Raw genomic sequence first — 27,398 nt, 5'->3', positions numbered from 1 at the left:
TCCGTGAAGCTCCAAGTGACAGGTGTTATTTTACAGGAGCAATTGTCCCTTGATTTCGTGCTGTAATCCAAGCTGTAAAGGTGTCCCTGTAAGAAAGAAAAACATAAATGGCATGCACAAAGTAACAAACCAACACCCAGAGGTGAAATATTGCTCAGAATACCCTAGTTTATAATTTATGCTTTTACGTACCTGCAGTGTTTCACTACACACTCGTTGCTGCAATACTCATTATCCCAATCCTTACTCTCTATAGGAGGATTCTCACATCCAGAGCGTATGCACCTTGGCAGGGGAGAGGGGCTGTGAGGGGGAGAACCACTGACTAGTTCAACAGCCATCTGTGCAGGTGGGGACTCCTAAGAAGAAGAAGAAAAGAAAGGCTCTTACACATCCAGTACTACACAACATACATAAGCAATACCTTTCTATCAAAAGTGCAATTTTATAATAATATAATTATTATAATTTACAACATTGTAAATAAATGTGCTAAAAAGCCTGGACACTGCATTCTAGAGCAATGTAAACCCCTCCACTTTGCTCAAGGGTGTTTAGCTTAGCAAGGGTATATGCTATATGTGGAGCAAAGCAAGGCGATATAACTAGACAGTAACTGCAGCATATTTATCATCAAACAATCTACCACGGGTTGATGGTGGATCTGTTTACAAGACTGGTAAATCTTCCCCCACATTATAATGGCTACTGCAGTTCAGTACCAGTCAATAGGACACAACTCTAATAAGCAGCCATGGCTGTTATGCAATACATGGAGTGGTGTCTGACTGTAAGGGTCCACAACCCCCTCTATCAGCTGACTGGCCAGGATGTTGGTAGTTGAACCCCCCCCTAATCTGACAGTGAACTATAATGCAAGATTTTCGATTATACACACAGCTGTTCAGCCGGCAGGTTTCTCCATTTAAACAGAAAAGTAGCAAACGAATTAGCCAGTAACAAGAACTTACTTCCTGAACAACTTCTGTTAAGACTTCCACATGCTCTGGTAACACAGAGACCTCTGGGGAGGTGGGCACATTGATAATTGGAATGGTTTTTGCTTGAACTTGGACAGTCTGTGGCTGCGGTTGTAGAGGAGGGGGTATGATCTTGATCTGCAGAGGAGGTGGCTGATGCAGGCTGAGCCGGACTTTCTGCATAGGCTGCAAAGGTGGTGGTGACTGAAGGATAGTGATGGATGGCTGCTGAGCAGGGGCCATCTGCTGCAGACGTGGAGGCTGCTGCATCTGCTGTAACGGTGGAGGCTGTAAGCGTGGGGGCAATTGCCTTGCTGCCTGAAGTACAGAACGCGTAATACGTGCCTGTGGACTTGGCTGTAACTGATGAAGAGGAAGACCTCGGGAAGTGACTACAGTAGCAGGGATTACCGTCACCATGCCTTGAGACATTGCAATAGATGTTGGAATCTGTCCGGCTTGCAGCATTTGCTTAGAAATTATTATTTTTGCAATGCTGGGCTGAGAAGGAGCTGCTGTTTGGGGTGGTGGAGTAGGAGCAGGGGGAGGAGTTGGAGCCTGGGTAATAGTAGGTGTAGGTGGGGATGAAACAACATGTTGAACACTAGAAGTGGTCACAACAGAGGGAGATGGAACTGGAGATTCCGAAATTACAGCTGGTGCAGCAGGAGGGTCCAAATCCAGCGTCTCAACAACAACCTGTTTTGAATAAAATAGAAAAGCATTAAATAACTACCAAGATGCCAACTGAGAAACCCCACCCCCCCCTAAACATTTTCAATTTCACCATCAGTATTGAATGCGGTTATAAAACTAACACATACTGAAGTATATGCCGAAGATACAGTTTTAGAGTTTCCCATCAGTTGTTTCTGCATCCATCACAAGCTCTACATTACAAACATGAAAATGCAGAGGGAACAGTCACTTACATATGGACCCAGCCACAATTTAACTATACAGGGCGTGAAGAAATTATCGGCCATCGGGGCCAAGAGTGGCTCCGTCTCATTAGAATACAAGTTTATATTTTGACATATTTCATTACTTGTTACAGTATTGTCTAAGTTTTATAAAGTGCAGAAGGCGGCGACTGGCGAGTTATACCATCATTATACCTGATGGTAGATGTCCTTTAATACAACACACACCATACAGTGGCCTCATCACACAAAACTGAACTTCCAAATTGACATCCAGAGTAATGTGTGCAGTAACCAGTCCACTGAAATTATTTAAGCTTTCACATTTTAGACAAACAGCCATTACCTGTGACATCTGGTTTTCCTTGTACAGAGCCAAAGCCTTCAGATATTCCTTTTTTGCGGCTTCAGTTTTCCTTTTGTAAACCTGAGAACAGACAGGATAGGAGTCTTTTCTGATCAAAGTCTAAAGTCTAAATCTGCAATTACATGGAGTTGTTCCTGCTGCACAATAACACAACAATAATGCATCACAAATGTTACCTGCTTCTGCTCTTCTCCAAGACTGTCCCACATAGAAGCCACAATTTTGGATACCTCCCCAAATGTGGCATTGGGGTTTTGTCCCTTGATGGCCGCTTGAGTGTCACGGAAGAATAAGGCATATGCAGAAAGTGGTTTTTGAGGTTCATTGGGATTTTTCTTCTTTTTCCTTTTTGACGGTTTCTGTTTCTTAGCTTGTTCCACTACAATGTTCTTAGGGGCAGTTATCTGTAGGTAAACAGCAGACACAGCTAAGTGAGATATCTGCAGAATGCTGAACAGATATATGTCATGGTATTACAAGCTCAAGCAGGTATAAATAAATGCAGAAGTGTGGCAATAAATATTTACAGTCCGTCAATATCAATACTGGTCAGTGCAATTTGGGACACTAAACCATCCACTGGTCCACTTGGACTGGCGGTTTAGTTCCCCAAATCGCCCTTTAGTTTTCTCTGCCTACTAACACCAGAGCTCCTGGTGCCTGTCAAGTCACACAATGAAGAATGTACCATAGGTATGAATGAATCTGGGGTGTACTGCTCAGGCTTCATTGCATCACTGTGCAGGCATGGATAGCACTAGAGATTTGTCTGATGTAGTTTGTATTTTTTAAATAGCGACCTGGGCCTTGTTGAGTGGAAGATTATAATTCACAAGGGCAACCTGTTGAACTATTTGGTGTTAGGAGTAACAGCAATATCTTATATTTGGAGGGCACTATATTGTAGATCAGCCCTAAGAGAATAACTGATAAGCTGCCAGAGAAGTAGGAGAAGAATGATGACCAAAAGTGACCAATAATTTGCAGTCCCAGACAATGTAAAATTCCCCTTCCCACATTTGTGCCACATCTTGTACAGACAGCCTTAGGTAGTTTCCTCATCTTTTTCAGTCGCATATTGGTTAAAGAGAACCCGTCATGCAAAATAACCCCCTAAACTAAATATATTTTCTTAAACTGCCATTAGAGAGCATTGCCTCTATCCCTTCATTGTCCCTCTACATGCCTGTAAACCTAAGCAATGAGGTCCTAAAGCTGTATGCAAATGACCTGTGAAATGTCCAATGAAGCATTAGCATATTCAAGCTGTCCACTTTATTCATGAGTGGGAGGCACAGCCACGCCCCCAGTGCATGACTGACAGCCTGTATAATGATGTGAGGCTGTATAATGGTGTGAGGCTGTATAATGTTGTGCTTCCTGGTGCTGGTGGCCACGCCCCCTGCAGCCTGTGTGTGTGCGTGCATGTGTGTGTGTTTAGGAGAGATTCAGCAGCTCCAGGCAGCCATGTTACAGCAGAACATGTCAGATTCATGTGTAGCTGATGTCTGTGTCTCTCACCTGTATATTAGGAGGACACAGCATGTCAGCAGATGCAGCACACACACTAGCCATGCTTTACTATACATTACACACAGACATGAGCAGGGGGAGGAGAGGGGAGGGGTAACAGGGGTGACATCACTGCCTCTGAACATGTGACCAGCCTCATTTACTTGATAAAAAAATATGTGATTTTACAATGAATAATGTATGAAATAACTAGATAAAGGCTGGGATGGATCCTTGTGAGCTGCTCCAACAGGTAGTAGTGACAGGAGAAGTGACACAGACCTGATGACAGGTGTCCTTTAAGTTAACTTTCAGACATTTTGCCTGGATGAGGCAATCCCTCAAGGTAGCCACTGCAGTGGAAAAATCACAACTTACATGGTACAGACATTTTCCTTTTTTTTTTTTAAATCAATTACAACTTCTGCCCCTGTCCTGTTCTAGGGGGGCAACCCCTTTTATCATATATAGTGTATACATGCAGCCCTGGGTTACATACAAGATAGGTTATTTAAGTTTTTTCTTAAGTTGAATTTGTATGCAAGTTTGAACTGTATATTTTATCTTTGTAGATCCAGTTTATTTTTGACCCAGTGACAATTGGATTTTCAAAATTTTTTGTTGTAATGGGACCAAGGATTATCAATAAGGGTTCATTACAGACAACTTACAGCTGATCAGTGCAGCCTGGGACTATAGTAAAGCAACCAGAGAGCGTCACCAGAGGTCACAGTGGGCAGAGGGGTCGGTCTTTAACTAGGGGTCATCTGTAAGTCGGATGTTCTCAAGTACGGGACTGCCTGTATACTTATACAATACTTAAAGGAAACCTACCACTTAAAAATGTTAGTTATAAGCCTGAAATACCTTGCACCAGCTCAGGGTGAGCTGGTGCCGGAGCAGATCTTCCTAATTTTCACAAACCGCTGTATCGCTTGATAAACTTGAAAAAGTTGCGCAAGCGTGCCCGAGAGCTCGGTGACGTCATTGACGCTCCAGCACACTCTTCCTAATCAGGTGCACGCATGGTCGCACGCATGGTGCGCCGTGAACGTGTTATGTGCACCGGAGGGGGGGGGGGGGGGGGGGGGGGTTTGAAATCAAATGAATAAAGAAGTTTTTCAAGGGATACAGCGGTTTGTGAAAATCAGGAAGCTATGCTCCAGCACCAGCTCACCTCAAGCTGGTGCAAGGTATTTCAGGCTTATAACTAACATTTTTAAGTGGTATACATGGAAAATTAATGAAATTAGCCCTTTAAGGAAACAATGTTAAATAAAAAAATTTGTATATAGTGAATAAACTCACCCTTCTGAAGTCCTCCATATCCTCATCATGCAGGGAACTTGTTGGAGAGGGGGTAGGAGAAAGATGGTCCTCAGGAGACTGAACTGGAGGCAAAATAGTACCACCACCGAGACTTAAGCCAAGCTGGGAACTCAGCTCAGACTGGTCAATAGTGGTGAGCTGACTATGAGCCAGAAGACCAGAAGAAATATCAGTCATTGAAACGTCTATGGTGACTGGGGGATTGGCACTATAAGCAGTGACAATAGGGTGATCCAAATCCTGTATTAACAATGATTGACACCAATTAGCCATTGCAATAGTATATAAAAAAAACAAACCTCACATTTCCAGAAGTTAGCAAAACCCTTTACCATGGTTAATGCAGACCCAAGAAGTCCTCCAGTTTGCTCTACAACTTCATGAGTCATCTCCACCGGCATGTCTAGTGTCTGAACGCCATACTGTGCTGCAAAACCTGCATCCTGGACTTCTGTAGGATCCCCAAGATCGTCAAAGTGCCCAACCACATCAGAGACTGCCAAAGAGGGGTCAGAATCTAGAGAAATAGGAGGGATCTCAAACTCCTCATCCCCCAGGCTGGGCGTGTGAAAGGTCTGTAAAGAATGATTGAGAACATTCAGAATATACACACTAATATGTCCATTGATAAGAAAATACACACATTTACAAGTTATTGCTTCCAGCTGATAAGCTGGATCTGGTCTACACCCAAGTCCCCACAACCAGAATACTCAAGCTGATAGAAAGAATAAGCGGCTCAGATAAATTCCTTCCATCTCATCTGGGACTCATACTGGTTTACCCACAAAGTCTCTTGATTCGGGTCCGTTCTCATTGATACGTCATTCCCGTTTCATGTCTTGTCCATGTCTGTCCCCCCTTATTTTCTACACTATTTTCTTAGTGTTTTTATTATTACATCTCCCCCCGATTGGGGGTCTGTTCCTACCCACAAGGGAACCTGCAGTGGTTGGGAACTAATTAGCTCTGATCACCAATTGCAGTAATATGTGATGTTAAGGGTTCTTTAGCTACAGCCCCTCATGATATGAATAGAGAGATATATATATATATATCTCATGTACATACATTGTGGATTATCTATGATGTACCATAACATTTTTTATAAAAAATACAGTTAAAAAACTGAATAAGCAACTCAGCAGATGTCCAGTCATTTCTATGGATTGAAATACTAAAGCATAGTCTGCATTAAGGTATACAAATTAAACGTTCAATCCTTTCATCTCTAATCTGTAGAGACACATCCAAAACCCAGTTTTCTTAATGTAGATTTTCAGTCCAAGGCTACAAGGCCGTGTGCTAGCTGTTGAAGCATTTATTTCAAAATCAAAGTATGGTTTCCACTGGCCCACATGTCAGCTGACTGACCAAACCTCCAATTTGAAATATGTTCTAGTCATTTCTACTGTTGCCATCATGGGAGCAGGCATCACATATGGAGAAAAAAAAAAAAAAAAAAAAAAAAAATCAGCAAGTCTGTCTGCAGCCTCGTATTGCAGGTATCCCTGTACAAAGTTTTATGGTTATTCCCTTTCCATGGCCCACTTTGCCTTGATCGGTGGGAAAACCAGAATCATAAACAAGCCATACAACGTATGATTTGTACTCACCTCTGTCCCAGTTAGAAAGGGATGTCCAGATCCTGAGATGGTCAGGTAGCTGTCATTGCCCCCGGGAAACTGCCGGATCAAAATTCAGAATACACATAAACATATGGCAGGTGATGAAGGAAACATTCAAGAACAGAAATAAATCTGGTTTACTGCAAGTACTCTATAGCTAAATAAGCAAAGTTAGACATGCTGACCTAGACACACTGGATTCTTTGGAAAAATCACAATTAAAGGGGTTGGGGTTGTCCAGGATGAGTACCACACGTAGCACTTTGTCTGCGCTTGTAAACGCAAACAAAGCCGCGCCCACCAGGGCGGGCCGCAGCCGCCAGTGTTTTGCGTAGTTTTGCGATCGGGCCGAGGCTTGGTCTGCGTTTGCAAGCGCAGACAAAGCGCTACGTGTGGCATCAGCCTAAGACTTTTTACGGATTTGAGCCCCGGGGATGTAAAATGACACGCATTACCCCAAGAAAACCAATACATAAAATATCTGTAGTGTATAGATTTTGAGACTATCCAATCTATATACTGTTAACTGTACTTACTTTTGTTTTTAATACTCCTCTGGTATAAGCTTAAAGGGGTATAACCACTTAAAGGAAACCTACCACTTGAAGTGGCAGGTTTCCGATGGCAATACCGGGCACCAGCTCAGGGTGAGCTGGTGCCGGAGCTTATTTTAGTTCGTGTCTCATTCACTTCCTATGTAGCCGCGCGCACGGTAAGCGCCGAGCGCGTACCTGCCTGCGCCGGCTATAAAGTTTAAAAAGTGTTTTAAACCGCGATACCGCGGTTTAAAACACTAACTGAAATAAGCTCCGGCACCAGCTCACCCAGTGGTAGGTTTCCTTTAAGCAAATTAAAGTCATTGTTTGCAGGATAAAAAGTTATAGTTTCCAATATACTTTCTGTAGTATAATTCCTCACGGTCTTCTAGATCTCTGCTTGCTGTCCATCTATAGAATGCTTCTGTGTCTACATCCAGTGGACAGAAATCTGACCACGGTCACACAGGAGCACGACTCATTATATCACACAGCTCCGATTACTCTGTGATATCTGACCGTGGTCACAGGTGTATGACTTGTTACATCATAGAGAGTAATCAGAGCTGTGTGATATAATGAGCCGTGCACCTGTGTGACCAGGGTCAGATTTCTGTCCACTGGAATTAGATGCAGAAGCTCTCTATAGATGGACAGCAAGCAGAGATCTAGAAAACTGAGGAATTGATACAGAAAGTACATTGGAAATTTGCATAGCTTTTTAGAATACAAACAATATCATTAATTTGCTGTAATAGGAATAACCCTTTGAGTGGTATCTGGCTGCAACCGAAACCACTAGGAACCCTTGATCTCGAACGCTTTTCAAACTGCGTTCACATGACGCGTTTGGAATGCGTTTTGAAAAGCAGAACAAGTGTTGCTACTTCCCAAAGCAAGTGTTTAAATCTAAACTCATCTGAGTTCAGCGAGGAGTTTCTCCCCATTTGGCCGCGGTCACACTTACCGCTAGACGTCCGTTCATAACGCGACGCTAGCGCACAGGGGAGGTCCTCGCCCCGTTGCACATGCGTTTCCAGAGAAACACATGCGATCGGCTTAACAATCGCATGCGTTTCCCTGGAAACGCATGTGTGTTCGGGCCAAGGACCTCCCCCTGTGCACTAGCGTCGCGTTATGACGGACGCCTAGCGGTATGTGTGACCGCGGCCTTTGTTTGAGTTGAAGTGCATTGTATTGGGCGCAGTCAAACGCCGCATTTGCATTGTGCTGGGAAACCAAATGCAAGCACATGGGGGTGGGGCTCAGCAAACAACGCAAGACACCACGTACAGGTTTCCATGGAAACACATATGCGATCGGGCCGAAGGCCACCCCCGCGTGTTTGCATTGTGTTTCTAGATACAATACAAGAACCGCATGTGACCACACCCTCATAGGAAAGGACATTAATTAACATTAACCAATAGAAATCTTTAAACAAGTCAGATTTTACCAGAATCCAATTTCAGTGTAAAACTGTTTGCAGCGTCTGATTGAGGCTGGTAATACCAAGAAGCAATGGGTTAACCCTCACTGAGCAATTGGTGGTTTGTTAGTACATGTGGCAGAGCTAGATGGACTCCTGCAGTGTGTTACATTATTACAGTATATGAAGCCCAGCTAGGTGCCACCTTATATTATCAGCAGGGGTCCTAAATGATAAAATAACATTGGGCTGGTTCAGATGACAGCATCTTTGAAATATACAACTACTTTATAATATAGGAATAAGCCTGAACTGGATGGATTAAACATTCAAAACAGCAATAAAGAGCATTATACAACAGTATTACACCCATACCCTGAATCTCACCTTGCTGTGCCCATACATGCCAAACATATTCTGGGTGGGCAACAGAACTGAAGGGTCCAGAGAAGAGGATGGGGTCTCCTCTCCTGAAAACAAGTGCTGGCCTGGAAAAGCAGCACTCCCATCAGCACTATCACAATCCCAACTCGGAAAGAAACGGAGGTCCATTTATGACCTAGTAATGCCACCGGCTGAAGAGACACACACAGGGTTAACTCCAATTGCCAAGTGTGCCACAGTGAAGCAAGTAAAAGAGCAAGTCCTAAACTGTCATCAGATTAAAACCAGACAGACCTCTGCTCAGAACATTGCCATCAAGTGTCTGTCTATATTAACAGTGTTTACATGTAAGGTCCAATAAAATAGCAGCTCCAGTCCAAAAACAAACTCAACAAGCACAGTTCTGGCTACACCACCCACACCCCAGGACATACAAGACCAGCTGTGGGTATATAAAAGATAGGCCCATTACAGCTCTTATAGTCACATCTCTTACAACAAGGAAATTGGCAACACAATCCACTGTTAGGAAACACTACCGAACCAGAAAGATTACAAACAGGGCTTTATTCCAACACCCAAGTCTTATAGTAGGGAAACCTGAGAAGGGAAACTGATGGGAATCTGCTAAAGGGGCATCAGTGTACTGAACACAGCCAGATACAAGTGACCTATGAGCTGGAGATATACTAGTGACATTTACTAGTGCCGAAAACCTTCGAGAATTAGGAAGATGTAACACAGCCAGCATCTCAGGGCCTGTGTCCCCAGCACAAACATTGTACGAGGCACTGTACAGGAAGCAGACATCTACCAACCTACTAGTAAACCTTCTTATAGAAAGTTACCCAAAGCAAATAAGATCACATTTGGGCAACTTTCAAAAGCACACTTTCCATAAAGTTGGTATATAAATCACAGCAAACCAAAGACGAACAATATTCTGGAGTCAAAGTTTATGTGTGGGAAGAATTAGCGCTCATACTAATCACTACAAGCGACTTATATGAATTCCTTTATTTATATGGTGCACACAGATTACCCAGCGCTGCTCAGAGCTTCCCAAATCTACTACAGATCACCACACACCCTGCAGGGAGGGCCAAAGGGTAAGATGTGAAAACGTTACACCCCATATTGTAGCAACTAAGCCGACCATGCTACAATGCAGGGATTGTCAACTTTAGGAATCCCACACATCATGCAGCACTCCATGCATCATAGGGATACATGGCCCTGTGCTCAGTCCATGGAACAGGCCAAGCAAAGCAGCTAGAAGCCCCCCTTAATCTAATGTCTATGATGAACTTCAGTGGTTTCTAATATCTACATCTTCCTTTAAAACCTAATGGGGCAAGTCTGTTCCTTCATGAATATCCTAGAGGCATTACATCATCCTACAGAAAAGCCTAGCTAGAGTGCTGCAGTATCTCTACGCATACCTAGGAGACTGCAATAAAAAGAAATACTGGTCACATGACACCACTAACAATCACCTTCTTCTGACAATGAAAGCTGCACAGAGATTGTCTGCTATAGTCACCTATGTAGTTTTATAAATCCCCACTAATGTTTATGCTATGGGATTCAGTAGAGCAGAGCCTTGGCATTTGTCAGAGAAGAGCTTCCCACTGTACTGGAACCATGAGCTTCTATTATTCACACTTGCCATTTACTGTTATTGACAACAGTAGCTGAAAAGTGACAGCAATTTTTTAAAACCTCAGAAATTGACTATACAAAAGAAAAGTCATGTATGAACTCCAATAAAGTAAAAAAAATAAATAAAAAATATATACAGCCGACCAAAACACATCTTACTTATTTGGCTTGAACCCAGCAAATAGTAACAGAACCGTGCAGAACCGTCAACACCACAAACTTCTGAAAAGATCACAGATAATCTAGGAAACTCGGAGATTAGACCAAATCCTGGAGAGATTATGTGCCATGTGTAATGGATAAAGCTCTGTACCATCCGGCTGCCAGCCATATGTGGTCTGTTAGTTAAGTCAATGTGAAACTGATAGCGATGGTGAAGAATGTTCTGCAGGACCAACTTCAATAGAAGTGCAGCAAACAGTAGGCCATGTTGAGCTGCAGTTAATTCAGAGCTTTGGGCCATCTCACAGAACATACTACAGGCTTATCACTAGAACCGAGTGATATTCATTTGGATGGCATTCAGACTATTTTAGTAGACCCATGCACGTGACTTTTTCAAAAATCAGCGTGGAGGCAGCTCCTATCAGCATTTGCAGCCTGAACCTTCACATAGAATTGTATGGAACATAAAAAATACAGGTCCTACATGGGGGATCAGGGACCGTAGTAACCGACCACGGATGATGGGGGAGATTTAATAGAAGTGTCAGAGAGCGGAGCGGTTCTTGTTGCCCATGGCAACCAATCACAGCTAAGCTTTAATTTTGTATGCAGCAGTGGAAAAAAATTAAAGTTGCCATCTGATTGGTTATCATCATCGGCAACTAGAACAGTTCTGCTGTCAGAAATTTCTGAAAAAGATGGTCTGTATTTACAGATCGGTCAGTGGGAAATGACATGATCCTTAAAGGGGTTGGGACAAGCTGGTCACCAGCCTTTTGTTTTTAGTTTATTTTTGAGGTGTTGGTAAAACAGATAAATACCTGGGCATTGGGCTCAGAGAAGTTTACAGATGTTGTGTGCAGCCCAAGGATAGCACAGTCTGTGTGCAGGTAGCCTCAGATATAGATGTTGGATCACAACAACACAGGAACAACCACCCAAACCCTCCTGTATTGGGCAGGTGGTGCACACACTCAGACTCTGGGGTAAAGGGTATGGGTTATCAAATAAACCCAAAAACAGAGAAATGCCTACACTACATTCACTGCAGCCCTGTCAATGTACAATGTACCGCACTGTTACCACTATTTGTGGACAGCTCTACATCCACAACAACTTCTTTCTGTGTGAATGGATCCTTCCAACTACAAACAGCAATAAGTTACAACGCACTGTTCTCAGCCCAGGGGCGGCGCAGACACCAGACCTATCTGCAGGCAGGACCTTCACACTGCACTGGGAGCAATAGTCACACATACTGTGCAATCCGCATCCCATCAACCAGCGGCCTCACTGAGAAGCCCAAGATCAGCACAAGGTTAGGCTCCCACAGACAATGCGGCCGCTAGGAAATGACTGGACCACCGCCATATAAACCCCCATCCTCCCCGCACCGGAGCTGCACCACTACACACAAGCCTCCGCCACTCCATCGTCTGACAATAACGTGCCTCACCTCCATGTTCAGGGCCGAGGGCTCCCCTTCTTTTTTATAACTACACTTCTCCGCCTCCACCAAGATGGCGGCGGTTCCGCTTCCGGTGAGGCACGGGATGTCATCATTCGCGAGACTTCGGACAGATTCCCTCATGAAATTGAATGTGAAAAGTATCCTATAGCGTGAGGAGGGAGAGGGTTGTCACTAATAGAGCCGCGCCTATCCCCGCTCAACTGACCAATAGGATCACGCTTCCTGTAGCAACCGAGACGGCGCAACGGGTAGAGCGTCCTCACCTGCAGCATAGAGGAGACATCCAGTGGATAGAGCGTCTTGTCTCCTCCGTGCTCATCTGGTACCTGGGTGCAGTCATGTCATACGCCTATCTATTCAAGTACATCATCATCGGGGACACAGGTGCGTGCAGGACGGGGGATAGTGTGAACGGTGCCCAAGAACAAAGACTCAGGACGAGCAGTGTCCACTCCAGGCCCGGGTCCTGTCATACTTTTATGTTGCAGTGTCCTGGGCACAGAGCTGGACGTATGTTATGTAGGAAACAAACTCAAATCACCTAAAGGTATAGATCCCTCAGTCCCCACACGTGACTATCCCTAGTATACAGCTACACACTGCTGAGTGTGACCCTATTGCTAGCTCTGCTCCAGCACCACTGCTCAGGGTTCTCCCTGCCAGGCTTTGTTCACTTGGCAGCATCGGTGTCATATAAAACAGCCTCTGTTTTCATCAGTCCCATGTCACATACCATTGAGGCCAGTGATTAGAGTATATGGACACATCAATACATAGCGGTGGGCAATTTTTTTTAAAGTAACTTGGAAAACCCCCCAAAAAACTGCTTTATCCAATCTCCTGTGCTTTCCAATCTTTTAAGGATAACCGAGAGCTTTTTGGCATCTGTCCTCTGTCCTTGCTTTAAAGCTGTTCAAACGCTGCCAGGATCCTGCAGAGGGTGAGCTCTTTTCTTTGGGAGCAGTCAAATACTACATGGTTCCGCAGAATTGTCCCCTATGCCACACTGCCTCTGATAGAATTGATGTAATGTTCCAAGTGCCTATTTTTTTGGAATTTTTATTATTTTTAGAAGTAGGTGTATTCTGTGAACATTCAAATATCAGCAAAGGGTCAAACATGTACCCACCAAAGGCCCTGCACTGCAGGGTTTGGTCCACCCTCCCATATCACTCACTAACCCCTGGGCATGGTGAGGGGTGACTGACTCCTGTTTTTGGGTGACCGTTAACAGGAATTGGACCCTGATGTACTAAACCAGGAGGACTTTTTGCAGGCTGGTTTCTTTTGTGTAAAGCTGCTTTTTGCAAATTTTTGCATGTTGACAAAATAACCCCTTAATTGGAGGTATTAAAAAAATAGGCAAAAATAGTCATAACCTTGTAATTGAAACCTCTGAGGCCCTATTCACTCAATGCGTCAAGTTTTTTGTTGCGTTTTTGACGCATTTAGATAGACGCTCCTGTACCATTTAAATGCATGTGTTTGCAGCCCTCCAGTCTGTATTGTTGCATTGCATTTAAACTTGTGTTGCAGATAAGCTTGTGTTCTGTGATGCATTTTTTCATTTGCATTTTGCTGGGAAGCAGATTCCCTTAACTTGTTCATCAAAGTCCCTACTGTTATGCGTTTTTCAAGGCTGCAGAAGACAATTGCTTTTATATGAATAGTATTATAAAACACATTTCCAAACTGCTCCACATTTGCTGCTCCAGAAACTCAACCAAAAAAATGCAAAACATTGTGTGAATGCGGCCTGAAGCTTTTTTTTTTTCTTTGTCAGATCAGGGCAGTATAGCATGTTGGGGATGATGCTGAAGCCATCATTCAGTATTTTTATTATGCTTGGACTGTTTTTCTCTCATCCAAGAAAGCTAAAGCTCGCACTTCAATGCAGGCAGTGTATAAGATACGGTGTGTTTTTATGTTTGTGAGGCAGCTCCTTATCATCTGTACTATTAAGAAATAATCATCTTTATACACTCGCCGGCCACTTAGGTACACCATGCTAGTAAAGGTTGGACCCCCTTTTGCCTTCAGAACTGCCTCAATTCTTCGTGGCATAGATTCAACAAGGTGCTGGAAGCATTCCTCAGAGATTTTGGTCCATATTGACATGATGGCATCACACCTTTATAGGTAGATTTGTGGTGGTAGGTTCCCTTTAAACTTCTGCTAGTGAGACAGGCTATGGGGTAGTTCCCAGAGCCTCTCCATGTTGCAGCTTCCCTGGCGGTTACACTGTGCATTGAGAACCATGTAAACAATCCAAAACGCATTACAGATCAAATGTGTTTCAGGGGAAATGTATATTCAATTGGGCCTTGTTGCATTTCAGTTGTGTTTTGAATCACAACATGTGATATCTGAAGCTGCTTGACTTTAAAGTCCAACACATTTTGGCGAGTTTTAAGTCCATACCGACCATCTTTTGACGGCAGGAGGTGCAGTACCAGTATCTGCAACAGCGTCTTTTGGCAAGGGGTAGGACTGGGTCTCCCACTATCAGAGACAGCCTGAGACCCTAGAAGGAGGTAGAAGCATTTTATTACTTCTTGTGCCTTCTTCCTTTCTTTACTGCATAGCGCTGAAGTAGTGAAGTACATTGAATAGCAGATCGCAGTGTCTGCAAGAGTTAAGTAGAGCAGAGTATTGCTCTGCCGCACACATCCCCCCCCCATGGGGGGGGGGGTCATTTTCCCCTATAACTGGGACTCTTTTAGATGCGCCAGTTACTGTGGAAAACATGTAATATAATAAGTATGTAGAAAATACACATTAAGATTTCACAAAATGAAAAGAAAAATCATTACACATTATGAAAACCCTAGTCGCCCTCTTTGCCCAAGATCAGAAATATTATATACCAAACGACCGTCACAAAACAAAATAGGGAATTAACTTATAATATAACTTTTTTGTGAATTTTAAAATTAAATATATACATACTGTTCATTACAAAAAAGGCCTTTTTTCTGCTTTTATTTGCGGTTTAGGTTACAAAAACTAGAAAATGAAAAAAGGTCCTTCTGTAATGCAGAAAAAAAACACCCCTAGATTTTTAAGGTAGCAAAAAAAAGTTTGAGGTGGCCCCATAGATGGCTTTAGGTACCCGGCAGTGGTATAGTGCACAGGGCAAAGATGGAACATGCTCTATGTTTCCCCATACGTATGAAGATTTTCTTAATGTGCCCCGGTCATTAAGGGGTTAAAGGAGATTAAAGACAAAGTAGCTGCTAAAATCCTGGGCGTTAGCATTGTCTCAATTGACTTACCTGTCAGCTTAGATCCCTGTATCGAAACCATAGCAATTTTTCTCATACATAGAACCTGAAACGCCTTTCCTTTTTTTGCATTTGGGGAATTAAGAAATATTCTAAATACAATCCTCATTGCATTGCAGGCTTGTTCCCATTATGAGGGTTACTGTGGCATTGCCCTGGCGGGATGATATGCATTGTATAAACATTACTGCTTCCTTATCTTCCCTGGACGCCTGCCACCTGATACCAACATCCAATCCCACAGAAGTCTCACATTCCACAACCTCCATCCTCCTCTTACTCTACATTCTAATAGGAGGAAGGGGGAGTTAGTAGAAGATCTGGATAAATATACCATCCCAGTTTTCACACAATAAGCAGTTTATTAGATTGCATCAGGAGACAGAGGGTTGTCGGTAGTCTATAACAACATCTCAGTTTATACACATCATATGTAGATGATTTCAGATACATCCATCAGATAAAGTTAGGCTATAATGTTAAAGCGGTTTTCCCCATAAAAAAAGTTATCAAATTTTAATCCCCTAGTGATGTTTACACAATTAACATTTTTAGCCCCTTACTTTACAATTTTACTGAGTTTTATTGCTAATTTAGCTCCTATAACTCAGTGATGGTCAGTGTGAAATTATCTAAGCAGACACTTCATAGTGCTTTGTGCTGGCAATGTGCTTAGATTATCAGGGTCCAGGGTTTATCTACACTTTTTTTATTCAGCTTCTGAAAATTCTACTAGTATCTGACACATAGAAAAAGAGAGATGAGACAGAGCAGAGTCATGAGATACATATAATACACAATTACACTCTTACCTCTGCTACATCTCGGCAATACACACACTATAAACCTTACCTTGTCAGTAGCAAGTACATTAAGTGTCTGCACGCTGCTTTCCAGCAGGAAGTGCCTTTGTCTGAGCTGGTCTTGTAATGGGGGGGGGGGGCTAGAACACTGCAGCTGTGCAGAAAAGAGAAGCTATTCATGAGAAGAATCTGACCATAGTCAGAAGATTTAGGCTTTGTTCACACTTTGTGTTTTGTTTGCGTTTGAGCTTTCATTTTCAAACGCATCAGAGCAGCTGGGAAGAAGAGATTTGCCTAATTACATTGCTGTCAATATTGCATTTACAAAATGCATGCGTAAATGAATGTTTACATGCAGATTAACGGTGAGTTAACAAACACATGTGCGAGCATCTGTTAACACATGTGTTTTGTAAAATCAATGTTGACAGCAATGTAATTGGGCAAATCGCCTCTTGGCTGCTCAGATGTATTCTAAAATATGTGCATCAATGGAATGTGTTAATGAAGCCTTATGGTCGGATCCCGGGACAACCAAAATTGTATACACCAGGACTGATGGAGACAGGTTTAACTTATACAGTATCTGTGAAATATAAGAAACTTATCTCCGTGAGAATACCCCTTTAAAATGTGTATATAACTAGACCATGTATGTCACCTTCAAAGAAAATACTGTAGCAAGCAAAAGGCTTTCAGACAAGAGTATCTAAAACAAATATAGTCATGTATACGTTTCTTATCCGTAAACAATCGGTCACTCATTTCTTTAAATTTTAAACTAAGTGCCTAAGCAATTTCCAGGGGGCAGACTTCAATCTTTGCCTGTATATTTACATAGATTTACTCCTCATATATATATATCAATCATACCCCAGCACATTCAATAGGTTATGATTGAGCTCTTGTCCCACAATTCTTTCTGTACAAGGGGAAGCTACAATGATAATCCAAATTTCCCCTCCTTCTTTCAAAGGAATTGGTGTCCTCAAGTTATAATAAGTGGATTTGTATCTGTTTGGGCGCTAAACCTGTACAATGTATCATGTGTCCTTTTGCATCTTCTATAGAATCTAATCATATGTAGCTTACCTATACAATCTGACTACACATGAGAGCACATATTTTACTTGTTTACATGTTTCTTATGCTATTGTTCCCTTCATATTTTGCTTATACAGTAGATTTTGTTAGACAAATGAACGACAGACAACAGAAGAACCTAGAGGTTGCTGAAGTCATGACTAATCTGTTTTCTATTTTTTTTTTTTTTTTTGCATCAGTTATTGTGACCCAAGACCAGATATTTATGTGTTTCTAAACTCCTTGTTCTGATTCTGTTGGGAAAGTTTTGATATTTATGTTGTTCTTGCTAAAATTCTGCTCTGCTTATTTGATAAGAAAAATGACTGTTATGCAATAAGGACGTCTGAAACCCCCAAGGAATAGATCATCGCAGCCTTGAAACTTTGTTAAGCGGAAGAATGTTTTGTTTTTCTTAACTTTGCTTTATTAAGAATATTAGAACTGGTTTAGATTGGCCTCACAATGCCATAAAGGGGTTGTACCAAGGATAACAAGCTTATTGGGGGAGGCTCAACTGCTGGAGCTTGGAATGGAATTTCCAGCAATCTAAAGAACTGGGGTCCTTTTCTCATTGATGGGTGGAGAGGCAGGTCGACATGGATCTTTCCGCGCTCTTTAATTGTCTGGTAGTTTCAGAAAATGATAAACACACCCTATTATGCTGTGAGTGTCGGAGATGCTCAAGTGCTGTGCTCAGCAATTTCTGACACTCCCTTACAATTGAAGGGAGCACCAGGACACAGGTCAGTCTTCTGCGCCAGCCGATAGTGAGAATGGGACCCTGTTCTCTGGATTACTGGGGTCTCCTTATTATGATCAGTGGGTGTCCCGGTAGTAAAACCTTTACCAGCTCTTATTCTCTATCCTATGCAGAGGAAATAACTTCTACAGTTGGTAATAAAATGCCTATAAATCCATGTTTGTCGGGTGACTTGATTCCTCGACTCTGTCATCAATGGCAATAAAGAGAACCTCCTTTGTACCTTAAAGGGAACCTGTCACCACATTTGCACATATACAGCTAGTGACCGGTTCCTATAGAGCTCTATTAACTGACTGACACCCTGCTTTTATCTAAAAATTGTTTTATGCTTGCATCCACATAAATCACCTTTTATCTTGTATTCCCTGGCATCAGAGAGGGCATGTCCTGCTCATCCATCTACTCCTCCCCATGCCTTATGTCTCCTTACTGGTCATAGTGCATGTCATGTGACCAGAGTGACATCATCTCGGGTCCTTTGGCCACTTAACAATAGCAAACAGTACCCCATACAAGTATCTGACCACATGAAGTCACAGCAGTCTCCAAGGACTTCTACTCCTCTCCATCCTCTATGGAGGCTGCTGTGATTTCATATAATCACATACAATGTGATTTTTAGCTGATAGACCTGCAATGATGTCACTAGTCACATGTCAGGAATGTAACATAAGACACCGTGTTAAAAGACACTAATTTCCATCTGTACATAGAGCTTTGAATTTCTGTAGTTGAATATTAGCAGGCAGTCCCTAAGTACAAGAAGGCAGAGCAGTGATTTGATGAGACACAGAGCTGTCAGTCACAGTAATGGGGCATTCCAGCCTGAGAGAGAGAAGAGTCACAAACACCAGACATGAGTCAGAAAAGCTAATTTGCATATCAGAAAAATACTTCATAGTTTATACTGTTGAAAAAAAGACACTTGCGCCCATCAAGTTCAACCACGGAAGGAAAGGGATTGCATGAGGAAGGGATTTAGGGGAAACAATTCTATAAAACATAACCATCAATGTGATTTAGGTGTAAAAATGCATCTAGACCCTTCTTGAAACTCTCTGTTGTGACCAGCGCCTGAGGCAGGCTATTCCACAGATTGACAGTTCTCATAGTAAAAGAGCCCTGTCACCTCTGGTGATTAAACCTTGATTTCTCCAATTGGGTTATATGCAACATTTTTAATGTTTTAATTAATCAACAGTTTTATGAGCAAAACTATATGATTATGAACCCCTTAACATTCTAAGGGCCACATTTATCACTTTTGTGCGCCTAAGTATACTAGTTGCGCCTAAATTCTGGCGCACTGTTTTGCCAGAATTATCACAAGCTACAACCATCTGTGATAAGTTAATTTCCTGCCTCTTATTAATCACTTTACTTTAACACAGTTTAGGCGCAATGTTAGATTCGGGCAGTTACATGTGATCCTGCTACAAGCTCCTCTCTGCTTCTCCCACAGCCCAGAATGAAGATAACACTCACAGCAGCACCCAGGTGTGACACCCAGCACCCAGTGACCTCCTCAGCAGGGGCTTCTCCTGGATGGGATCCCCCAGTGCTGGTCTCCTGCTGCACCCCTGTAATTCTGCACAATATCCCCCTCAGACACTGTGCAGAATTACATGGGGGACACTTGTTTGTAGTATCTGCAAACTTCTGCAAGCTTCTGCAAACTTGTGCAAACTTCTCTTGCTCTTGCTTTGAGCTCAGGTTTTGCAGAATATTTTGTAAATAGAAGGTGATGAACTGTAAATAGAGTCTGCAGCTCCTGTCTGTAATGTATCTAATTGTATCTATTATATGTTCCAGTGTCTGGCTGAGCTTTGCTGCTAGAAATGAGCTGTTCTGCAAAGGGGCTCAGTGCTTTCTTCTCAGATAACGCCACCTTCGGGCTGGAGTGTTTTTGCGCCCGTTTTTGCGCCTAAATGCAAAAGTCGCCCGTGATGAATATCATTAGGCGCAGCAAAACATCTGGAATTGAACGATAGATGAGGGAAAGGTGGTTATTTTTGCTGCGCTGCTAATTTGACGTTTAATCGCAAAAATGGCGCAAAAACGGTGCGCCTAAACGAAAAGGCGCAAAAACAACAGAAAAAACAAGTGATAAATGTGGCCCTAAGTTGCATATCTATACCATGAGTGGGGGCAGTTTATTTTACCCATGAATAATATACACATGATGAAGCATGAAATGTTTTTTTTTGCAATGAAATGTTATTTGCAGTTGCCCACCCAGAACTATTAATCACCTATCCTATGCACCAGACAAACGGAATTTAACTCCTTCCAGACCTACTAGTGTATGAATAGTTATCAAATAAGCAAAAATTAATGAGGGTTATTTTTTTTTGTTTTCCAGGGGTAGGAAAATCCTGTCTACTGCTGCAGTTCACAGATAAGAGGTTTCAGCCGGTTCATGATCTGACAATAGGTAAAATATTCAAATATTTCCATTATTGGCTTTTATTTAATTACAATAGTCACTTTTTCTGTTGTCAATTATGTGTCCTTTTCGACAATTGTCATATATGATATAATGCTTTACACCTGGGGTCAGGAACCTTTTTGGCTGAGAGAGCCATAAACGCCACATATCCGTGAGAGCCCTACAATATGCACATGTAGTATGGCCTGCGGTAGTTGGGTAGTCACGGCAAAAAAAAAAAATTCTCACCTACTTCCACTCTCTTCCGCCGGCTCTATGTCTCTCCCTTGCTCTTCTCTATGACCCGGGCCATTGTTGCTTTAGTGATGGCGCCTGAGTCATAAAGAATAGACGCCGGCACCTGGGTTGGACAAAGGGCATGATTGGTGCACAGCGCCAAGATGCAGCCATGAAAAGAGCCACATGAGCCATACCCTACCCCTGCTCTAAACCATGGAGGAGACTTGCTCAAAGTTCGGCCACATGTGGTGTTTGTATTGCACTTGCAAACACCAGGGGACAGGGCTCAGTCTGATTGCATATTCGTTTACATTGCAACGCATGTGATTGGTGACCAGCACCCGATGTCCATCCCTGTGTGTTTCAATTGTGTATTTAAACCCAATACAGATGCCACCACTGGACTTGCCCAAAGGTTATGAATATTTAACTCTCACAGAGCCACAATTGTAAATGAATATGAGAACACCAGCTCACCCATCATGTTCCTACCTTACTGTACTTTCGGCTTTTAAATCATGTCCTGATAAAGATTTTGGTTGCTACTTTACTGGAGATTTTTCTTCAGAGCCACACTCCCCCAAATATTTAACATTAGTCTCTGTTCCATGTCTAGTGTCACAAAGTTTCACCTCTTGGACCCTTCCAAGAGCTTAGCATTTTCACAATACAAAGCATTTCTGCTAACTTTTCTTGACTTTTGGTTCTTTTCCCAGGAGTTGAATTTGGGGCCCGAATGATCAATATCGATGGTAAACCCATCAAGCTGCAGATATGGGACACGGTAAGCTGGAACCTGTGTGTGTGTGTGTGTGTGTGTGTGTGTGTGTGTGTGTATATATATATATATATATGTATATATTTCCTATGATGTTTATTCATGTTGAAGTTTTTGGATTTTTTAAAACCTTTTTTGACTGGATAACTTTTTTTTTCTACTTCATTGGGTTTTTAATGATTTGATTTTCCAGAACTTAGCTGCTTTCATAACCCCCCACCCCATCTTTAGACCCTGGGAAACACAGACCCTCCATACAATTTCCATGATGTGTTACATGTTCCTATTCTAAAAATCTGCAGACTTTTTAGAAGCTTTGAGAGTGATTTTAACAAATGCCATACATCATTGTGTTAATTTTAGTTGTTTTGGTGATCCAGGGGATATCCTTCAAAATTGTGACTTGAAGGAAAGAGTAGGTTTCCCAGCAGGGGCATTATGGTCAGTTTGTGGGGGTGTATAGGTCTAAGGTGTATTTCATATTATCCAATGAAAATAATGAATGCTTAATCAACCTATTATACTTAAAATGAATGTTCCACACAATTGTCTCTGCTTGCCTTCTATCTTCAGGCTGGGCAGGAAAGTTTCCGATCTATAACACGGTCTTACTACAGAGGCGCTGCCGGAGCACTGCTTGTGTATGATATCACTAGGTGAGTGCCATAACCTGGTCTTAACACCAGAATCTACAAGCATACGCAATCCTTCCAGGCATATGGAGGTCCTCAAGCCTTAATTATATCCTGACACACCTGTAGAGATCACACTTCAGCACTCTCCATCACAAATATAAATGACTCAGACTTGCATCATTTACAATAGGGGTTTGTTACATTTTAACTCCAACCCACCCTTTCTATACACGGACTTTAAGGATACCTACACATGACATGTGCCAAACAAGGGTCCCATGGACCTTTGTTTGCATCCCATGTGTCATCTATGGGTGATCTCTGCTCATGAATCACCCACCGTTCCTTATAGAATGGTGGTTTTGTGTTCCAAATCGCCCAATATCCCCACTATCTGGCACTGATCTGGGTAATTGTGTTCATATTTATTTCTAAGGTTATATGCGTCCTATTTGTACATGCCCCGTGCAGAAAGGACATTTATAAATGTCATGAAAGTGGCCAACTTCAAATGGCTAGATCTGCTGAACACTGGCACCTAGAAACACAATTCCCCCCCCCCCCCCCCCATCCTTAATATGATTGTGTGGATGCTTCACAGAACCAGAGATATCCACCCTTAAAGGGCATCTACCAACATTTTCTCGGTGTTAGACTGTCCTATATGCCATTCTTGTTACCTTATGCTCGCGATGGAGCAGCAGTGAGGTAGCCGGTGACATCATCCGGCACTCTTCTGTTGTGAGATTTTTGTCTTGTGCAGCTTGCAGATATCCTGTGCGGCTGCTCAAGAGATAAAGAGTGGGGGGGTGCATAAATTAGTCTTTGGAGGAGCCAGTAGGCGCTCGTCAGACGAGTCTCTGAGCGCCTCTGGCACATTTGAATGTAAATAAAAGTTTATTTTCTCCATACCACGGGGGCCCCAGAGGAAGCTCCGGTAGCATAAGGTAATGAGAATGGCATATGGGACAGTCTACCACTGAGAAAATGGTGGTAGATGTCCTTTAAAGTTGTACTAAAAATTGTAGATTCCGATTGTTACTTTAAGAGTGCGTATCTCCAGTTCTGTTAAGCATCCATAAAAGGGGATATTCTCCTGTTTAATATGACACAGGAGTTTTGTTTCTAGGTGCATGGGTTCAGGAGATATAGGTATTTCAAGTGTGCCCCCCTCCAGCCATCAGCTGTGAAGGCAGAATATAGAAGGAACTGCAGGAAAGGGCACCAATGACCATCAGGCACCAAGGGGTTAACCACCTGGCCCTTTAAATGTGATGTTTGAAGTAGGGTATAACCAGGCACTTCAAAGAATCACCAAACCAGTTATCTGCCATTTTTTTTTTCCTCTCTTTATCCTAATGCCCAAATAAATCACGTCACACTTAGGTTTTAACTATCATAATTGGAATTGTCACCTTGTTTCTTAAGTTACAAATTGTATTGTATCTCTGTCTGTAAACTTTTTAATAATTGACATAAATATTTTTTGACATAAAGACGGGAGACCTTTAGCCACCTTACCTCATGGTTAGAAGATGCTCGACAACACTCCAGCAGCAACATGGTCATCATACTTATTGGAAACAAAAGGTACAGATCCTGAGGGAAAAACAGTTTTGATTGTTTACAGGTACAGGGTGCTGATCTTAAAGATCTAAAATTCATGCCCCGCACAAAAGATGCATAAGCACGACTTCTGTTACGTGACATGCTTTCCAGCATGGTGACACTCCATCTGCTTGGCATTAGAATCATTAGCTGGTGAATCCCATGTTTCCTGCTCCCTCTTGTTGTCTCAGAATCCAGACTTTACCTATGCCAGTGATCATTGGGTTGTCTCTGAATACAATGCAACCACAAGCCTCTGTACCATATAAATGGAGCAGCATTTGTGTTACCCCTGAATTCATTCTTTATTGGACTGGGAGACACGGAGAAGTTAAGGCTTAGCTATCTTAGCTAATACCACAGACCCCAAATGGTGTGTTAAAATAAGTCACTTTTCATTAAGGTTTTATTGAGGACATGGCATTTCCATCACCAGTTAGAAGTCTTATGTACAGTAGCGCACCCTGAGGCTGTTGCAGTCATAGATGGTATGGATTATGTAGTTAGTGCCATTAGTGTATTGAGTAAGGATTAGGAGTTGATAAACTATTCCATTAGCATATATAGTTATTTTACAGCTTGCTAAACTCTACGTAGAACCGTAAGACTCATTATCTGTGCATTTCCTTAGTGATCTGGAGGGCCGTAGAGATGTGTCAAGGGAGGAGGGAGAAGCGTTTGCCCGTGAACATGGACTAATATTTATGGAAACTTCTGCAAAAACTGCAGCCAATGTGGAAGAGGTAACAATTGAAAAGATGAGCTAATGCTTATTCACTTCCTTTACCTATTGTAACTTTCTCTTTCTTTACCCAAGGCCTTTATTGGTACTGCCAAAGAAATCTACAAGAAAATTCAACTTGGGCTCTTTGATGTAAATAATGAGGTAAAGTAAATGTACAGAAATGTAATCCCATCCTTGTTGCCTGTTGGTTTCTAATGTTCTGTCCATTCCTTTGCTTTCTCTAAAGGCTAATGGTATCAAGGTGGGACCTCAGCAGTCATTGACCGAGCCACTTGGTGGAGCACGACCAAACCAGGCAGAAGGGAGGGGTTCCTCTGGGTGCTGCTAAAGATGAAGCCTGAAAAGTGAAGATGCAAGGGTCCAATTTCTGGCTCGGCCTATCTGTGCGCCTCTTTCCTATTTTAGTGTTTTGTCTTTCTCTTCCTCTCAACCTATTCCAATGCACACTTGAGAGGTGTTCTTCTCTGAAGTCCTAGTGTCATTTCATCCTCCTGCTCAGTGTAGCAACCATTACTATTTATTTCTATATAAACTAGCGGTATTAATACGATTCTATGACAGTCTACCAAAATGAAGGAAAGAAAACTGAACTGTTCCACTGTTTCCATATTAAATGTGGAACCACAAAGGGAAAGTACAACAAATAATATTGCTGCTTGGCTTCCTGTTTATACAGCCACCTGCTGGAGTTTATTTTATAAAGGCTTGGGGAAGTGTTATTCCCAGCTTTCCCCTATTGACAATGCTAAGGGCAGCACCTTTTGGTTTTCATGGATAAGCCTTGATATGAACAGGGTACCTGACATATGTCCACTAGATATCAAATGGCAAAAGAGCACTGCCATCTTATGGCACCTTTAGTCCATATGCTTGAGGTACATACATATGTTTCTTGATCATTACCCTGAAATGTGCATTACTCTGCAACCTATATAGAGCAGCAGGTTTGGGGCTATAGGTGTATTGTGAAATATGGCGATCACATTGTCACACCGTAACATTGCGCCTAATTAATATCTTAAAATAATTCATAACTGTTGGATATTTGTTGCAGGTGCAGATCAGGGTTGGGTTCAACTGTGACTTGCTTGAGACCTATTTGCAGTTTTGCTTATGTTCAAGGGGAAGGTGCTTCAGATAAAAACATTTCTCTTTTTGGGAACATCTAAAGGACTTAAAAGGGTTGTTCATGATTTAAAGTAAACTATATATGGCTTTGGGGGTAAAAGACTAGCAAAGAGCTGATGCTCCCCTCCTCCGATGTTCCCATTTAGCTTTGGTGGCATCCATCACTGCCAGCCTCTGTATACAGAGACGTGTAGTGAGACGGTGTACATGGCCACGTGCCTATTACAGCCGGAAACTGCTATGATAAGAAAGTGGACTTGAAAATACTCACATTATATGTTCTGTCCGTGTTATTCCAACCGTTTCAAACGACAGAAATTAGTTATCTATTCTTAAAAGCAAGGAAATTGCTTTAAAGTATGTACCTTAGTGTATGGCTCTTTACAAGCCTGCATCTTGATAGTTAATATCAGATAGGGAGCCTTACTTGAAATCACATTTTAAACAGACTTTTCTACTACATGCAATGCATTGTATATCAATAGGATTTGGCATAAATGAGCAAAAAGTAATCACTAAAAAGTGTTACAGTGCAGCCAGCCCCTCCATTCCCTTATAGGTACAAGGTCGCACATTCTTATGATCAATGAGGATCAGACCGCTAACTTATTATTACCAGAATACCCCTTTATTGATCCTATTGATGAATGTGGGTGGATTAGTAGAAAAGTCAGTTGGATAAGGATGGTAGCAGATTCCTTGATGAGCATAGCATGATCATTCGGATTGCCTTTACCTGTCTGTCTTATTTATTGATTACTTGTATGTATATACAATCTGAAACTTGTTTTTTGCAAAAACATTTTGATTTGTATGATGAATTATTTTGTCTCTGCCAGGTTTTTATTTTATTTTAAATGTACTGAATTTTAATTGTGTTTTTGCACTTTATTGCCTGTAGATCGGTGCCGGAGGATGCCATAAAGTGTACAGCGCTTTATGTTTTCAATTTCTGGTTGCCAATTTATGTGTTATTAAACTTTTTCCCATGTTAAAGACTTTTTCTGGTATAAATTTCAAAATATCTGGAAATAATATGTGGCTAGCATGCCAAAGATTAGAAGGGATGACTGGTACTGGGGCAAGAAAAACTTGGAAATTGCAGAGAAGGATGGGAACCACAGCAACCATGTAAGGACTCCTGCACATGGCTGTACACTCATAGCACACAGCTGGATGGAGAAGGGAGGGTAAGTGAGCACTACTCACCACTCCCCTCTCCATTGAAAGCCAAGTTGCGGTTCCTTGAAAACCTAAAAATATAGGACATGTCCTATATTTTGACGAGCAGGTGTAGGTCATGGTACTTTGATACACCGTTTGCTCGCCGCACCGCGATCAGGTGCCATAGACCTCTATGAGGGCCACAATAAAACCGCAGGTTTGCAGTTGTATCACTGACCCCTATTCCATCGTGTGCATGGGGCCTAACAGTAGAGTGGAAACACAGAGCATCATAGAAAATAATGGAGGAGTTTATAAGAGTCCAGGTCCGAGACAAGTTGACTGTTCAG

The 27,398-nt window shown here is 42.2% G+C and overlaps 2 protein-coding genes across 4 annotated transcripts; one reads left to right on the top strand and one right to left on the bottom strand.

Moving 5' to 3' along the window:
- Positions 1 to 15,826, bottom strand: TOX4 (TOX high mobility group box family member 4). 3 transcript variants are annotated; one of them, XM_072150058.1, is made up of 9 exons: positions 15,662 to 15,826; positions 6,728 to 6,796; positions 5,444 to 5,686; positions 5,091 to 5,351; positions 2,447 to 2,674; positions 2,250 to 2,330; positions 972 to 1,679; positions 193 to 359; positions 1 to 86 (listed from the first exon to the last, which is right to left on the bottom strand). In XM_072150058.1, exons 3-9 carry the CDS (start codon positions 5,510 to 5,512, stop codon positions 26 to 28), a joined length of 1,575 nt encoding a protein of 524 aa, XP_072006159.1. In that variant the 5' UTR covers positions 5,513 to 5,686; positions 6,728 to 6,796; positions 15,662 to 15,826; the 3' UTR covers positions 1 to 25. The 3 variants fall into 3 exon arrangements, with proteins under 3 accessions (XP_072006159.1, XP_072006150.1, XP_072006142.1); XM_072150049.1 differs by lacking the exon at positions 15,662 to 15,826 and adding an exon at positions 12,372 to 12,601; XM_072150041.1 differs by lacking the exon at positions 15,662 to 15,826 and adding an exon at positions 9,092 to 9,279.
- RAB2B (RAB2B, member RAS oncogene family) lies at positions 12,504 to 26,880 on the top strand. Its single transcript, XM_072150071.1, has 8 exons — positions 12,504 to 12,770; positions 20,685 to 20,756; positions 21,707 to 21,774; positions 22,342 to 22,424; positions 23,901 to 23,993; positions 24,643 to 24,754; positions 24,829 to 24,897; positions 24,983 to 26,880. The coding sequence occupies exons 1-8, from the start codon at positions 12,725 to 12,727 to the stop codon at positions 25,082 to 25,084; spliced, it is 645 nt and encodes a 214-aa protein (XP_072006172.1). The 5' UTR covers positions 12,504 to 12,724; the 3' UTR covers positions 25,085 to 26,880.
- Positions 26,881 to 27,398: the final 518 nt, after the last annotated feature.

Source organism: Engystomops pustulosus, chromosome 1 (assembly GCF_040894005.1).
Source record: "Engystomops pustulosus chromosome 1, aEngPut4.maternal, whole genome shotgun sequence".
NCBI classification, from domain to species: Eukaryota; Metazoa; Chordata; class Amphibia; order Anura; family Leptodactylidae; genus Engystomops; species Engystomops pustulosus.
Note: the sequence above shows the minus strand (reverse complement) of the source record. Positions and strands in the feature narration are given on the sequence as shown.